Source organism: Callithrix jacchus, chromosome 12 (assembly GCF_049354715.1).
Source record: "Callithrix jacchus isolate 240 chromosome 12, calJac240_pri, whole genome shotgun sequence".
NCBI lineage: Eukaryota > Metazoa > Chordata > Mammalia > Primates > Cebidae > Callithrix > Callithrix jacchus.
The window spans coordinates 74650270-74668002 of record NC_133513.1 but is presented as its reverse complement, the minus strand read 5'-3'; the positions used below and the strand labels follow the sequence as shown (position 1 = coordinate 74668002).

Genomic DNA, 17733 nt, shown 5'->3' with positions numbered 1-17733 from the left:
AATTAATGATATATTTTTTCTTTATTTTTTGAGTTTTCATTATTATGATGTATTATGTGGAAGTCAGTAAAATAAGAGTAACTCTCTGAGTGATACAGAAATTTGTAATGAGAAGTAAGGTATGTCCTAACAAGCCCACCTATAAGTCAGTTTGGGAGTAGCAAGAAAATTTTTATCACAGTCAGGAAGAATTGGAACCTGTGATATGTGGCAGTGACATATTGATAACACTGTGCACTTAGGTGACTTGAGAAGTATTTGTGTACCTAATGATTTCCAGTGTCATAAAACATAGGTAAGAACACTGAATATTAGCAATGGTTGGTATTTGGCCCCGCAATAGTAAGTATGGTGGTTAATTTTAGGTGTCAACTTGAATGGACTAAGGGTTGTCTAGATAGATAGTAAAACATATTAAAGTATTATTTAATATAGTATTATATAATATACATTAAATACTTTATATTACATGCATTATAATGTAATACATTATATCATGCATCATTGCATTAATACATTATTTAATATAGTATTATTTAATATGTTAAAATGGTAACTAAGCTTAAGGAATCCCTGAGCAGAAAAAGCCAGTTAGACCTCATAAGCAGCCTCTCAACTTTGCTTGCTTTGCAAACATAAGCAAAACTTCATGTATTTCTTGTAAACACATATGAAAGAGAAACAGAATTTTCTTTTTCTTTCCAACTAGGAGTGTTTACTATAGTTTTTCAGTTCCTGTATCACATTACACACTGTGTGTGTGGGAGAGCAGACAGATTTTATTTAGATCAAGAGAGCATACCCACACCCCAGGTTAAGACTTAGCATTACTGAAACACTACAGAATACTAGTAATACTTGTCTTATGAAAAGGTATACTCTTCACTGTAATTACTGCAAATAGTACAATACTCTAATATAATATGCAGTTTGTTCATGAAAGGCCAATAAAGTGCCATATTTTTGCTATTGAGAAACTACACAAAAGCAAATGACTACGTCACTAGATCAATTGGTATCAGCAGAATTATACCATCAAACATTCCACTGAGCTTCAAGGTAAGATCTGACATAACTGATAATTCCATGGCAGGGCAATCCACTGCATTTACATTCTCTATCTAACAATTACTGAAGCATATCCAGATAAATGATATTGATTCCACATTATTTTAGAGTGAAATCACCTAATAACTTATTTAGTACTCTTTCTTTTAATTTTTATCCTAATTTTCTGTCTGATAATGATCATTTAAACTGGGAAAACTCTGATTATATTACATTCTTCAGTTCAGAGTAGGATTAGGTAAGATATTTTGGCTGCAGACAAATCACTCTTTCATAGTAATCAGCTTTTAGAACATTCTAAGACTTCATTTCCATCTAAACTTTTCAGTTAATTTTATTCTAACTTTTAATTGATGTTACTGAGTAGAAAAGGAGCCCGAAGGAAAAAGCTTTGTTTTGAAAATGAAGAAAGAAAAACATGTAAATTCTATAAATGTAATTCTAATGAAATCAAATGTAGTCTATAAAAAAATTATTTCCAATAATTATACTTTGATTTCAAATAATTTTTAACAAGTTAGTGATGTAGGATAAGTATAATTCTCGAAGAATCTAGGATATTTTTTCTATTGTACTGCTTTTTATTAAATTGTAGCCACTCGAAGACTTTGAAAAACTGAACACCAGTAAAACTGCCCCCCGTTTGTTAATGTTTTGTGTTCTTGTTTCATTTTTAATTCAATTAATCATTCACCATAAAAACTTACTTAGGTAAAACTTTTGGTTAGCCTTTCATAGCATTTAAGACAAGTGTTATTTGTTGTAGTCTTTTGTCTATGAATCTATTAATGCTGGATAACTGAACATTCCTAGAAGTGCCCTAATAAGAAAGATAAATTAACAATTTCCGCTGTATTTTTACTTAAACATTCATATAGTTTGCCTTTCAGGATCATGACAAACACTTGAGTATATAAGAAGGTCTTTGTATATACATCAAACTACCAAGAAGTCTTATCTGATTTTATACTTTTCTGCTACTCTTCCCCCAAACACTTGTTCAAAATGTTTACTTTTAAAGGTTCAGAACTGTGTGTCAAGCACTGCCATCAGCATGTTGCCTGAATTATCTCATTAAAGTCTTATGATACTTAATGCAGTATTAGTAGTGAAGAAACTGAAGCACAGAAGCTTTAAGTAAAATGTCCAGAATTTAGAGCAACTAAACAGTAGAGCCTGGAAGCCCGATTACTGACCTTGTACAATTTTTTTTTTTTTTTTTTTGAGACGGAGTTTCGCTCTTGTTACCCAGGCTGGAGTGCAATGGCGCGACCTTGGCTCACCGTTCCTCCGCCTCCTGCCTCAGCTTCCCGAGCAGCTGGGATTACAGGCACGCGCCACCATGCCCAGCTAATTATTTGTATTTTTAGTAGAGACGGGGTTTCACCATGTTGACCAGGATGGTCTCGATCTGTTGACCTCGTGATCCACCTGCCTCGGCCTCCCAAAGCGCTAGGATTACAGGCTCGAGCCACCACACCCGGCCGACCTTGTACAATTATCCAGTATTGTGTACTGACCTATAAAGGCCTACAGGAGATCAACCATTAGGATCCACGACATAAAGAAAAGATCCCAATTTGGATGAAGACACATAACAAGATTATGCTTAACCATGATGACAAAGGAATAAGAAAGATTTTTGAATGCACTTTACAAAACAGAAAGGAACACAAGGAAGTTTGGAACTGAGTTAAAAGTTAAATACATTCATGTGTACACTACAAAAGCATGATCGTAAATAATTTGTGTCAACACTGAACTGTGCAGGTGAAACTTTCTTTGTGGGATTAGCTAAGCCTTGTATAACTTGTAAAAAAAAAAAAAAATGCACTCAACATATGTTGATGTCCCAAACCCAATAATTCTTTTGACTTAAATACTAAAAACAGGAATTTCTTTCTGTAATGAAGAAAAATACACAGGCATCAAGGAGTGTTAACAAAATTAATGTCTTAGAATGTAGAATATAGAATTGCCAATTAAGTCATTTTTTGACATAATACACATGAAAACTGCATCAGAATTTTAAAAAATCAGTATCGAACCCAATATTTCTTTTGACTTAAATACTAAAACAGGAATTTTTTCCTGTAATGAAGAAAAAAACACAGGCATCAAGGAATAACAAAATTAATGTCTTAGAATGTAAAATATAGATTTGCCATTTTTTTTACATCAGAATTTTTTAAAAAGTCTCTAGAGCATAATAGTTTCTGGCAATAAGCAATCACATTCTGCTGGATATAACTTTAGTAATGTCAAGCAAAAGCCTTAACATTATGACGGGTCGTATTCTTTTAAAATACTCTCAAGAGCCCTTAGAAATCAAGAACACAGTATCTGGACCCTTGATTTGAATCCGCACTCAATCTCTTTCTAACTGGGTAACTTTGGACAATGTTTTAAACTTTCCTAAACATATATTGCCTAGCTAGCAATAAGTTTGGAAAATACCAGGAGTTTATAAAGTTACAAGAATCAAGTGAGTTAATAAATGTAATGTACTTAAAGTAATAAATGGCACAAAATAATATTACATAATTCATTACTATTTTGTTAATATATAAATTCTCTAGCTTGTAGCTATTTTAAACAGAGACTATATATAATTAAAATTTCTAATGTGTTTTTGGTTACTTATCATGTAGAAAAATATAGCTTTCCAGATGAAAAAATAGTATCTAATGTAGAAGTCACATATAATATTTATTAAACTGCAATGTATCAGTTTAAATTATTTTAAAGCTCACTAAAGTAAGTCTGCATTGGTCAACTTTTTATTTATTAATTAAATTTTTGCCTAGCACAGTGAGTTTCCTTTCCTAAGACTTAACTCCCAAATCTATAATCTTTCTTTTCCCATTTGGAGATGGGTAGTGGTACTATTCCTTTTTTGCCCATCCCTTACTCTATTTTCATTATAATAACCAATATGCTCTTACCTAAGTATATGCTTGCAGGTAATAATACAGATTCACTGTACTGCTTCACCAAATTTAACCTGTTATTTTGGAAAATAGGATATTTAAAAATGGGTTTGTTATTCCTTAACACATGTCAAATGTCATCAGTATATTCTGGTTCAGATGTATTCTAATTACCAATTGAATTACATTCCTAAAGCTAATCACTCACAATGTATTTCACAGTGTGAATAACTGTGAGAAGCTTGGGAACTGCGGACATTTTTGAAAAACTACTATATTTGGGGGGGGGGCATGTGTGTTACAGGCATTTGCATAGATTATATGTTTTATAGCTCTGGTTATAAAAATAGAGAATTAAATTATATTTCCTCACATCTGTACAAGGTGGTCAGCAAGAATACACATCTAGAGAAGTTTAAAGTATTTACTTTTCTTTTTAGTTAGTACAAGTTTCAGAACCTTAAAGAGAGCAAATAATAATACCCATTGATTATAATGTCACATTTTAGTTATTACATCATTACATTTTCTTATAATATTTAGAATTTCAGGAGGAAAACAATAATTCCAAGTGTGAAATTTGAATATTTGTACCCTAAAACTTTCCAATTCCATTTTCAATAAGTCAGTAGAATGTTTCTTAGAGAAATAAGAAGACAATTGAAAACATGAAGTACTAGGTTGTCAAGTATATTGCAAAGCCATAAATAATAGATTATCTAACAGTGGTACAATAATTAATGTATTAATTTTCAATTATATTTAAGAACTCAATGCTTCTAAAACTTTTTTTTTTTTTTTTGAGACGAAGTTTCGCTCTTGTTACCCAGGCTGGAGTACAATGATGCGATCTCGGCTCACCACATCCTCCGCCTCCTGGGTTCAGGCAATTCTCCTGCCTCAGCCTCCTGAGTAGCTCGCATTACAGGCACGTGCCACCATGCCCAGCTAATTTTTTTTTTTTTTTTTGTATTTTTAGTAAAGATGGGGTTTCACCATGTTGACCAGGATGGTCTTGATCTCTCGACCTCGTGATCCACCCGCCTTGGCCTCCCAAAGTGCTGGGATTACAGACTTGAGCCACCGTGCCTGACCCTTCTAAAACTTTTAAGTGATACTACATAAAATAAAACTCAAATGATATCAGCTCAAATTATGTATACAATTTTGCAGCTAAAGTCTTTTAAAATTAAAAATAATGTAAAATCTTGTGATACATTTATTAACCCATTTTAAAGAACATAACATGTCATGCAAATGTTAATTTAATACATAATGCATTAGTAAAAACTTTTCTGAAAAATATACATGTTTTTGTTAGAAAACTATTTTAAAATAGCAATTAGATTCTACTGATTCATCAAAGAATTAAATCACAACATTGCTAAACTCAATTTTTATTCTCCTAAGCATATTGGAATCTAGGAGAATATACAGTATAAATAATAATTTGAATAACCTTTAATTTATATGTTTTAGCAAAGAAGAAATAAGAACAGGAATATTATGGGTTTCTAACTTATGCCTATTTGATTGTTAGTTGTCCTTTTAAAAATTTCTTTACAGAAGCACTTTGAGTGAAGCCCACACATTATTCAAAAAGGTCTGTCCTTGGTAGCAATGTAGAGAACACCATAGAGCAGGAGTCCCCCACCCCAGGGGTTGCAGACTGGTTACCTTCCCATGGCCTGGTAGGAACTGGAACGCCCAGCAGGAGGTGACCTGCCAGACAGGTAACTCTGTGCAGCACTACCACCTGAGTTCCACCTCCTGTCAGAGCTCAGAGTGGCATTAGAGTCTCATAGAAGCAAACCCTACTGTTAACTGTGCATGTGAGGGATATAGGTTGTGAACTCCTTATGAGAATCTAATAACTAATGCCTGATGATGTGAAGTGAAACAGTTTTATGTACCCCTTCATCCCCACAACCCACTCACTCAGCCACCCATGGTCTATGGAAAAATTTTCTTCCATGTAACTGGTCCCTGGTGCCAAAAAGTTTGGGAACTGCTGCCTTAAGGTGAAAAGGGGTAGATGTGGTACTTATTAAAAAGTTCAATAAATATAGGGAAACACTCAACATACATATGTATATGTGGACATATATACTTGCATATACATGATTTTATCTGAAGTATGTATAAAAATGAGAAAATGACATTGAGAAAATGACATGAGAAAGCCCTTTTTACATACCATTCATAAATATAAATATACTCTATATATGATATATATACACATATATGTATAGGGAGAGTCTATACATATATATATATGCATCATATATATATAGAGAGAGAGAGAGAGACAATATATTTATATTTAACAGGGTCTCACTCTGTTGCCAAGGCTGGTCTTGAACTCTTGAGCTCAAGAAACCTGCCAGCCTTGGCCTCCCCAAGTGATAGGATTACAGGAGTAAGCCACCACGCCTGGCACATATTTAAGTATCTTAGGTCAAAACTGATAGTTGTACTTCCTTTCTCTCTCTTCACTCTTGAAAGAATTCAACACGGAAAAAAAGGTGGAGATTTAACTGAGTTGTTTACAAATAAGAACGTTAGAAAAGTAAAAAAAAAAAAAAAAAAAACAGTTACATAAATCATTTCTAATGCTTTGTTCATCTTTAAAACATAGGCCAATATTTCTATTTTACCCAACTTTACACAGCTGTAGAATGCTGTCCAGAAACATCTCAGTGTAAGAGTATTTTTGCATAAAATGTAAGATATTTTATTTAAATTATATGGCTTATCAATCATAAGCATTCCACTATAAAGTAACCAAAGAAGTTCAATTCTTAGAAGACAATCATGAAATAGTTTTAAGAATTAAAGAAAAAGTAATCACTTTTTACCAGGAATCAAACTTTTAGTTGGCAGAGCATAAAACAATTTCTCACACTGGCAAAAACCTCCAGAAACCTGCAAGCAAATGTCTCTCCACTCCCACTCCTAAAGAATATATGGGCTGGACTGAGGTATCATGATGTCTCTGCCTCTTTGATTTGCTCTCTGTACCACAGATCTGTGTTCTAGTCTGATCCTACTCATAAAACTGGATCAACAAAACTGGATCAAGAAATGGCATAACAAAACAGAGGATCTAATGTGTGTTTGTCCTTTCTGAAGTATCTCAAGCCCCTGGATTCCACCTCCTGTTCTCCATATTTTCAAACATGTTCTCAAACATGTGTTTGACCTTTCTGAAGTATCTCTAGTTCCTCGATTCCTCCTCCTGCTCTCTATATTTTTTTAATGTTAATGTCCTATTCTCATTGTTTAAACGTGAGTTTCTACACAAGTTCTTGTTTTCTGTTTGTACCACAAGACTTTGAATAGACTCTGGCACTCCCAGACATGAGATATCAAACAGACCTTAACCAAGTTGTAGGACTTAACATACAAGTGGCTTTGGTTTGTGAGAATAGGTTGTAGTGGCTCTTGGTTGTTGATTTTTAGTTTTTTGGGTTTTTTCTTTTTTTTTTTTTTTTTAATCTAAGGACTTGAAAACCTTCAGGGGAGACGAGTTAAGATTTGTCTTCTTCTAGTGATCCTCTTTTAAAACACAAATCAATCCTTTTAAGGAATCCATTAAACTACTATTAGTGTGAATGGATTTTTTTTTAGGTAGCATGGATGAATTTAATGCAAATGCAAATGTAGTATGTGAAAGAACCATTCTCATTCTATGAACATAGGACAGGGATGAGAATATATATAACACTATAATGAAAAATACATATTTCTGATTTATATGAAATTACTTTAAGAGATGATATATATATTCTATAGATATAATATGATTTTCATCAGAGCACAGAGGATGAGGAGAGAGGAGAAAAGATAGGAGTGGTGGCTACTAGATCCTCTAGGAGGATTATTTTGAAAAGGCAGTCTTTGGCAATAATGGGCACTAACACTTAATAAATATCCATTGGTTTGGGAAAAAAAAAAGTGTCAGAAAATTTATCAGTGGAGAAAAGTCAATGTTTCCAATGGTATTAATGTAGCTAAAGATGGCTCAAGGGTAAAATTATTTAAAATACTATGCATAAAAATAGTGCCATCCTGTGGACTACTCTCTCTCTCACCCCATGGGGAAAGGGGCAATGTGGAAGGAAAAAGAAATTCTAGAACAGCAAAACAAAATTCTTTATATTTTTTACATAGAAATTGTGTTTTCTATCAGTGGTATAACTATTTTACAGAGAAGCCCTTGGACTTTGGTAGGAATTTCGGATGCTCTGGTACGATGTGTCAATCTCAATATATTAATGGTAACACCTGTGATTTGGAGTTAACATGAAGCAAAACCAAACTTCTCTTAGGTTAAGTTTATTTTCCAAGACTTAAACTAGTTTCATGATTTTCTTCCCAGGTTTTGTGTAACACCAACCAAATATATAGAGATTATTAGAGTTTCAATAAAAACAAAAATAAATATCAAGAATAAGCTTATAATTCACATTATTCGTACCATGTATTATCAGAGAAGACATTTCATTAAAGCATGTAAGCTGCTTTTTTTCTTAATTTCAACATGTGGCTAGTTTAAAATAGAAGCCAGCCAACACTTTGGTATAGTATAAGACAACTGGAAAATGTCAGATGACTAAAGTGATTTTTTAAAGAAAATAAGCAAATATAATAACCTTTTTGTCTATTGATACATGAGGCTGCTCTGTTACTGTGCAAACTTTTTAATTAATAGAAAACTAATGCTCACGATCACAAAAACATGTCTGGTAAAAGTAGCATTATATATGAAAACAGTATAAAAGGAGAAAATAAGAACTCTGACATCATCGTTTCAAAGAGAATCACACAGATTGAAGATCATAGTAATGAATGACAACAATTTTAGGCTGGGAAGAGTGGGAAAAAATCAAGAATTTCATGGAGATATTATTTTCAAAAATAGACTCAATAACATGACCAAACTCACCATTGGGTTCAGAATGTCATCAATCATTTCTTTCACTTGTATGTTACCTTTGTGAAGTTTTATTAATGGAAATGAAGAAATTTACTACAAAACATCATTGTAGGCACTGTTAAATTTACTTTCTTTTTGTATAATTTCATGAAAGTGACCTGAACTGCTCTGCATTAGTAGGGAAAAAGATAAATACATGAAATTAAAGGCAAGAATAAATAAAAAATAGTTTTTCTCTCTCCAGTGAGAAAATGATAATTGTAATGTTTAGTTAAAGCTATCATCTAACCAAACCTATTAGTATACTGATTTTTTTAACTTAAGATTTTAATAATGCTGAAGCATTTCCATAACCTCAATATTAGTGGTTTCTGGTTTAAATCTCAAAGGGTCACCATCCAAGGCTGCAAATATACAAATAATAAAATTTTCATATTTGAGAATATCCATCTTCTATTACACCAGACATGGCATTGATGGAAGAAAACAAGAAAATTTCAAGAAGATAAATACTAGGGAAAGTTTTTAGATTAACAAGCAAGTATGACACCCTCCCTCACAAATGTAGTTCATTAACACTAAGCCTGCAAATTTCATGGAATACTTCTTGAACTAGGAGAATTGGAATAACTCATGGTGTTAGATACGCAATTAATTTTGGATCCTCTTGAACCAGTATCTTCTGTGTTAGGAGTTATAAATCTCAATTGTTTAGCATCTTCAGGCACTGATATTTGAGAAAAACTGTTCTAGAGCCTGGAACTAAACAGTTTATTTGAAAATCAACAGTTAAAATTAGATCTGTTTTCCCCCCTTGGGATTCTCAAGTCTTTTCATAGCATTTACCAAGCAAAGAATCTGCCCTTTGAGATAAACTTGCTCATGCAGATTTAAGATAAGGTTGATTCCTGCAGAAGATAATCCAGCTTCTAAACACACACACATATACACACACACACACACACACAGGCACACTCTCTCCCACACACCCCCCGCAGATTTTTGCTTTATTTCCTCCTTTTCTACAATGTGCTAATTCTCCTTAAGTACATTCCATCTTCCTAATTTAGTCCCACTCTCACCACTTGGGTGGTACTCTGTTCTCCCTATACTCTCCAGGTCCTCCAACACACCTGGCTCAGCAGGAACCCTGGGCACACTCAATATATATCCAGTAACTGTATAAACTATACCATCAGGGGATTAATTTATTTTAATTCAGGGCAACCCAACTGTGAGCTGCCCTGTGAGGAAGAATACGAGTGACAAAGCCATTGCACAGAGGGAGATTTAGGTTCAGACTGGAAGCCACAAGTGTATAAAAGTAAGAGAGAGAGAATAAAAAATAAATAAAATAAGCAAGCAAAAAACAGCAGCAGCAGTTCAAGTTCCAGATACCACTAGTTGCAGTTTAATGTAAAGGGATCCTTGTAGAGGAGAGATGGTAATGTTATTGAGGCCAGATCTTGGACCTTGCCTCTCACTGCTTTATAGGGTATCATGAAATCTACAGCACACATGTGTGAAAAAGTAGATAAAACCATCTAATATTATTTTATTCCCACAAATGAGATCAGAAATAAAATGTACAGTAGTCTCTCTATGGAACCAAATATTGCAAGATCCAAATACTAACTGGTTCATTTAGTTGGCTGATTACCATATGTAGACATGAAATTCCAGGCACTGATTTTTCACTAAACCACTCTCTTAAGGTGAATTTGCCTCCCTCATTTCACCTGTGAATCTATATTATTGCCACCTACATTGTAGTACTGATTTTTAACATTTCCCACAAAATACTGTTTGCCAAAAATCAAGGGCCTTTTCTAACAATTCATGCAACTCCAGTTATTAGCTAATGTGTAAGAGCAGGGATCAATTAAACGCACAATACCCAAAATCTTACCATGCTGAATTTCACCCAAGATATTAGTTCAGTCTTACTCCAAATTAACTCACAACTAAAAAGAATTAGATACTTAAATAAAAACTTCAGACAAGGTAGGAAAGACGTCTTTTATCATCCCTGTAAATTGCAAAACTGTTCCATTCTCTCTAAATTCACATTATATTTATTAATGAGCAGCACAGGGAAAGAAAGAAAAAGAGAGAGAGAAGAAATGAAGAAAGGAAGGAAGGAAGGGAGGGAGGAAGAAAGGAAAGAAAGAGGGAAGGTAGGTAGGTGGGAGGGAAGGGGAGAAGGAAGAGAAGGAAAGAAATCAGGATGGTAGGAAGGTAAGAGACGGAAACAGAGATAGAGATAGTGATGAGAGACATAGAAGAGAGAAATTCTAATGTCTTTTATATTCCAAATTTTAAAAGAAAAGGATGTGACCCCCCCTCCACCTCGCCCCATTTACATATAATGGAACAAGCCAAGTCTCCATTCACTACATGTGGACATTCAGAAAACTTGCATGGTGAAAACTTTTGGGGGGAAATGAAGGTGATTTCTGAGCTGTTACTGCAGTTGTGTATGACACTGACATTTATTTCCCATAATTCTTGCCTACAGGAAACACATCCTTTAAGAAACTGAATAAAATCAAGTTGGACATTCTCAAAATCTGCAAGGTATCAACTTCCCCGGGAAGCTCACATTTCCCCAACACAAACATATACATGTAAGGAGCAAGGTATCCAGGCGATGAGCTGTGAAAGGGACTTCCACCTTGTGAGGTTGGCAAGGATTTGGTTATTCCTGAACCTGAATCCGAAAAAGCGGGGGTGGGGTGTGCGATGACAAATGAGGGTGAGAAGGATGTCTCCATGAAACCAGACACCCTTGTGGAATCTGGGCTGAGAATCAGGATCCCACCCCCTTGCCTACCTCCAGGCTCCAGTAAGCAACTGCTGGCGTCCTCCCGTCTGGTCCTTCCGCAGCCGCGGACGTAGGGATCCCGAGCAGCCAGGGAGCTCAAGTCCCGCAGAGAGCTCCTGCCAAGCGCTTCTCTCTCGACTAGTTACCACTTGAGAAAAAAGGGACAGAGACACAGAACAACGATGGTGATCAAAATCCAGTGTCAAGCACCAGGGTCCCAGAAGGTTCCGACTCCTCTTCTGCGCCCTTACCCAGCTCTTTCGCCTGGCAAAGGATCACCCAGGGAGCCCCCAGCAGCAGATCCTTCCCTTTCGCTCCTCCTGATAGCGCCAATCTTCGCGGCCGCTGCCACACTGCGCGCCCCGCTATCCACTCACCGCACAGAGAGAAGGCTTGGCGGAGACGGCGCAGGGGGAGGAGGGTGGATTAAAAGGATAGATTTTTGGATGGGTAAGGGAGAAAAACTTTGCTGTTGTAACCATACACAGGACTGAGAAGAAACCAAAACAAGTTGTAGCTTTAGGAGCGGGGAGGAGGACGCTTTCACCAGCTCGAAAAAAAAAATCACCCCCTACTAATATCACGGGGAGCAAGCTCCCTGCTCCTTGAGAGATCACCGAGCGCACCTCTCAATCTCAGATCTTCGAACCCACTGAAACAGCACAGGGCAAGGGAAGTCCTGTTGGTTCACGCCCGGGGTGCGAATACCAAAAGCGCCTCCAGCTGGAGAGGCTGCGGCGATCTCCAGGCAAAGATAGAGGCAAACGCAGCGCTGAGAAGAGCCAGGGGAGTCCGAACTGCAGCCTGCAAAAGCAGAGACGCGTCTCCCTTCGGGCAAAGTGACTGTGACTGCTACAAAGTCTGTTTCCTCCTGCGCAGGGACAGAGACATTTAAAGGCCTGAACGGACGTCAGCTCCAGCAGAGCTCGTTGGGTGAGCGCCAGATCTCCCCGCCCCACGATTGTAGCGCGCATAGGACGATCTCCTGCTCGAGAGGTAGAGAGTGGCTCACTTGGGGAGAAAACAGAACTGGTGGCGCTGAGGAGTGTCAAACCCTGGAGCCCATCGTCAAGACGTTATACCCGTGGCAGTTCTGCCGTGAGTGCACTTGCCGAACTGAACAGAGCCAGAGCTGCGTGGAGAGGGGTCTGGCCACTCTGCGCGCGCGCACCCAATATTGGGTTACTAAGGAGTTCAACACCTGCTTTTTATTTAAAACAAAAACACTTTTCTCTTCAGCTCAGGTTTGAGTCATTATTCTGATTCGCTTCTCAAAGTTAGTTGAAATCCACCCAGATGTCTTTTACAAGAAAGGGATTAGACTTTCCCCGTCTTGAAATTCCATTCAAGATAATAATCTTTCCTTAAGCCCCACTGTCTACCTCCTAGTTCAGAGTCACAATGGATAAAAGTATTAGAATATCTTCAATGACCATTACCCTGTATTCTAAGGCAATCTGCATACTTAGACGCCCATTAGTAACTTTAAGAGTCTTTGCACAGAGTTGTATTTCTTAGAGTAATACCTTTCTATAAGTGGAATTTTCTGAGGATTCTGCAACTATTTCCAGATTGGCAGTGAAGAATTAAATTCTAAAACTCAGAAATATAACGGAAAGTGGGTTTTTTTTTTTTTCTGTGTAAAGTGACCAACTACGTTTCCAACTTATTTTTACATTTTTTTTGCATGGTATATCAGCTATTAAAGCTACGATCAAACAGAGCTGGAAAAAACAAACAGAATTCACATTACTGTGGTCCTTTCCTACAATTCCTTTGAGGGTATATGTCTGGGTATTATGTGTATGTTATATGTACTCATTAAATATTGTCTGAGTTACTAGGAGCTCAGGTTCTGTGCTGGGCACCTTAAGACTTGCTGTGTACAAAGGAGAGAAGAAGGGGTAACAGAATGAAGAACCTCAAGACCAAAGAAACCTGTGGTTGTGAAAGGCAGTTGCGGCTATATGTTTTACCTAACCAAGGGTAGGGTCTCCTTGTTTAGTCACTTGAAACCTTTCAAAAGTGACATCGGTTTAATAATTCCACACTGTATACAAATATCAAAACATCAGAATGTATCCCTTAACTATATAACTCTTATGATTTGTCAAATAAAAATAGTATTTTTAGTGACATGAACACAAATTCCGCCAGAGAGCAGGATCTGTATTTATTCCATTTTGCCCAACCGCCTAGCGGCTCTCCCTCTAGCGGCGGTCTAGGAGTCTCTTTCACTGTGTGTGTGTGGGTGTGTGTGTTTGTGTGTGTGGGTGTGCGCGCGCGCGCGCGCGCGGCCGCGTTTGTGTGTTGGGAAGGTTGGTCACTCAGAGAATTTACTGTATCTCTGAGTATCCGTAGGCTCTCCTCTGTAACCTCCCTTCCTTCCTAGCTAGGGCCATTCACCTAGAGACTCTAATGCGCTACTTCTAGAGCTTCCTCTGATGTTGGTCCTGAACTGGGAGGGTCTAACCAAACTTGACTAAGTACTGCCAAAAGGCGTTGGAACTGGAAACTGGCAACAGTGACAGCATTTTTGCTCTACGTAGAATACAGCCAGAAAGATCAAAAAGAAGTCGGGAGTGGGGATGGAGAGCAAAACATTGAAGTGCTATGGAAAAGCGTCAATAATATAAATTGACTTTAGTTTTTCTTTATAGAAATAAGTTTACGGTGAACGTTTCTAAGAAACCGGGGTACAGTTAATTGTTTTGGTTGACGCTTACCCGCCTTGCTCTCACTAGGTCTCCTGTCTTCCAAGCCTAGCACTCTCCCAAAATGCTTTCGGGTCGAAGGGGAGGGCTTCCTCAGAGTATAGAGAGCAGAGAAGGCCCTGCAAGCCAGGACTTCTGTATTCCGCCACCACAACCCCTCACCCAAAACCCCACTTCCAATGTTCTTGATTTTAGAGACTTTCTGGGAGGGCACGACTTCAGGGAACATCACTCGCGGCCAGCTCAAGGGAGCATAGTCGTAAATCTTCGGTCATATTCCTGACTCAGTATGGGTGCGGAGCGAGCGGGGACGGAAACTGAGACGCAAACGCGGACGCAACCAGCGCATCCGCGGACCGCGCGCGGCGAGAACTCTCTTCTAGCCCCGAGCCTGGAGTGCCGGTGGGCTCAGGAGGCCGGTGAGTGATTGGTTATTCGGGATTATTATCAGATTCTCTCAGGCTTCATGGCCAGCCCCGCAAGGCGCCCTTCACACGTTGGGCAGAGAGGGTACTCCTTGGCAGAGTTGACCCCGCCCTACCCCGCAGGGTCATCCCCGCGCCCACACACATATCCAGTCTCTAGGAACAACACTCAGATCTGGATCCGCACTGACCCATTGACGCGCTTTCCCAAAGCAGGAACGACACTGACAAAGGCCGAATCGTCCGTGGGAGATTTTCTACCAAGAACTGTTACCCTTTCCCCGTGCAATCGGTTCCCACTCAAAACGTTGCGGAAAGGACCTTGCCCTCTGCCGTCCCTTTCGATTGGCCCGGGACTGGACGAAGCCCGGAGCAGCAACGGAGTGTAGCCCCGGCGCCCCAGCCTCTGCGCACCCTCCCCCAGCTCGGCGGCCCTCGGTCCTCGTCACCAAGTCCTAGGTAGAAAAGCGCGCAGCCGGAGCGCACAGGTCTCGGCGTCCTGAAACAACTGTTTTCCGCTCAGTCATGGCGGCTTCCCCAATGGAACGGAGTGAAAGGGCGCTTGGGCGACCCCGCGACTTCCACCAGACCGGGAGCCGGGAGCACCGGCAGGAGGGAGGCCAAACGCTGGCCTAGGGCTCCCCCCCGCGCTTCCGGGCGCGCCGGGAACTGCAGCTGGCGCACCACTGCCAGCCCCGCGCTTTACCCAAGAGCGCCAGTGGAAGGAGGAGGTCGGCACACTTGCTGTTCTTGGTTATCCCCGCTCCCATTTCTTTCCTAGAAGGCCGATCCTCTCCATCTCAACCCGCTCCGAGGCTCCTGCTTGCTCTTTTCCCCCCTCCTCCTCCCCAACCCCACCCCTTCCCGGGTAACGGGCGACCTTAGGGTCACAGCAGGGTGGGTACTAACTAGCAAGCAGTTAGCAACGACTGTGACAATCCAGGGCTCATGATCACGTTTCCAAAAGCTCCAAGGAAAGGAACTTCTCTTGACTATGCCCACAAGGTTCAACTTACTACTCTGTGTTTGTGATCAGAGAAGCTGCCTTATGTAACCTAAGCACGTCCTTGCCTTTGTTTTTGATTTTTTTTTGTTTTTTTTTCATGGCTTGAGAAGTCAAAGAAACAAGATTTGTAGCACTGTGTAGACTAACAATTGTTTCTCTTCTTCAAGATAATTAATATATTTTATCTTCTAAAATAGTGAAAATGGTGTAATACATATAATAAAATACATATTAATATTAATTGATGGATTAAATTTACAAGACAGTACATAGTATTGAATTTCTACTTATTATAATCTGCTTTTGTTTTAAAAATAAAACTCCTTTTCTAAGAGAGAGAGAGATATATACACGCACATATATAAACTTATGGAAACAGTACGTTTCAAATTCATAGTACATGGCAAATTCAGTCAATATTTCTAATGTAAGTTTTAAAATAAAAGAAAAATAATGTCCTTTCTCTCTCTTAAAAACTGTGTTGGAAAACAACTACAGCAATTGATTACAAACCATACTCTACTCAACATATTTATTTACAAGTAAACTCAGAAAAAAAAATGTCTTGGTAGCTGAATAATTTATATTTCCTATAAATCTCATATCTTACAACAACTTTTAAAAGGTGCCTTGACAAGCCAAATATGTTCTTGAATATTTGAACAGATTGTCTTAAAATGTAGATTTTTTTCCTGCCATCATTGGTGATTATCATGAAAAACAGATGCAAATAGCATCTGCTTCCGTGGCAGATGCCAGGGTGGTGCTGGCATTCTTAAAATGTCCACAGAGTCTGTCTGGACAGTGATTAGCATTTTTTGGGCACATCCGTGCTATGTCAAGCTCTGCAGCAGTAGTAGAGATATTGTCTTTTGTGATTATTAATTATGGTGACAGTACTAAAATATAACAATGATCTTAATGTCGCTTCAAATTATATTTAAACATTTCCCAATTACCTTTAAACTAACTATAGTCAATGAACAAGTTAAGAAAATTTAGGAGGAATAGATAAAAATATGTACATTTTCAGTGATTTGTCTCATTCCTCTAGTTGTATTTGTCAGAAATAAAAAAAAAACGTTTATTGACTATTTCTTTTTTTTTTTTTAATTGTACTTTAGGTTCTGGGGTACATGTGCAGATCATGCAAGATTGTAACGTAGGTACACACATGGCAATGCTGTTTGCTGCCTCCATCCCCCTGTCACCTACATCTGGCATTTCTTCCGATGTTATCCCTCCCTGACCTCCCCTCTCCCCGCTTTCCCTCTCTTGGCCCCCCACAACAGGGCCCAGTATGTGATGCTCCCCTCCCTGTGTCCATGCATTATCATTGTTCAACAGCTGCCTATGAGTGAGAACATGCGGTGTTTGATTCTCTGTTCTTGTGTCAGTTTGCTGAGAATGCTGGTTTCCGGATTCATTCATGTCCCTACAAAGGACAGGAACTCATCATTTTTTTATGGCTGCATATTCCATGGTATATATGTGCCATATTTTCCTTGTCCAGTCTATTGTCGATGGACATTTGGGTTGGTTCCAGGTCTTTGCTATTGTAAACAGTGCCACTATGAACATACATGTGCATGTGTCTTTATAACAGAATGATTTATAATCCTTTGGGTATATACCCAGTAATGGGATTGCTGGGTCAAGTGGAATTTCTATTTCTAGGTCATTGAGGAAGCACCACACTGTCTTCCACAATGGTTGAAGTAGTTTACACTCCTACCAACAGTGTAAAAGTGTTCCTATTTCTCCACATCCTCTCCAGCATCTGTTGTCTCCAGATTTTTTTAATGATTGCCATTCTAACAGGCATGA

General features: G+C 38.2%; 2 protein-coding genes across 3 annotated transcripts in view; one reads left to right on the top strand and one right to left on the bottom strand.

Moving 5' to 3' along the window:
- The window catches only part of PCDH15 (protocadherin related 15), a 1854109-nt gene extending 1842208 nt beyond the window's left edge, over positions 1-11901 (bottom strand). For both annotated transcript variants that reach the window (XM_054243050.2, XM_054243053.2), the window contains exon 1: positions 11771-11901. The gene's annotated coding sequence lies outside the window, so the exon portion shown is untranslated. The remainder of the gene's footprint in view (positions 1-11770) is intronic.
- A 2669-nt stretch (positions 11902-14570) lies between these two features.
- On the top strand, positions 14571-16998 carry LOC144578501 (uncharacterized). Its single transcript, XM_078344012.1, has 2 exons — positions 14571-14894; positions 15117-16998. Exons 1-2 carry the CDS (start codon positions 14765-14767, stop codon positions 15287-15289), a joined length of 303 nt encoding a protein of 100 aa, XP_078200138.1. The 5' UTR covers positions 14571-14764; the 3' UTR covers positions 15290-16998.
- The last annotated feature ends 735 nt before the right edge of the window (positions 16999-17733 follow it).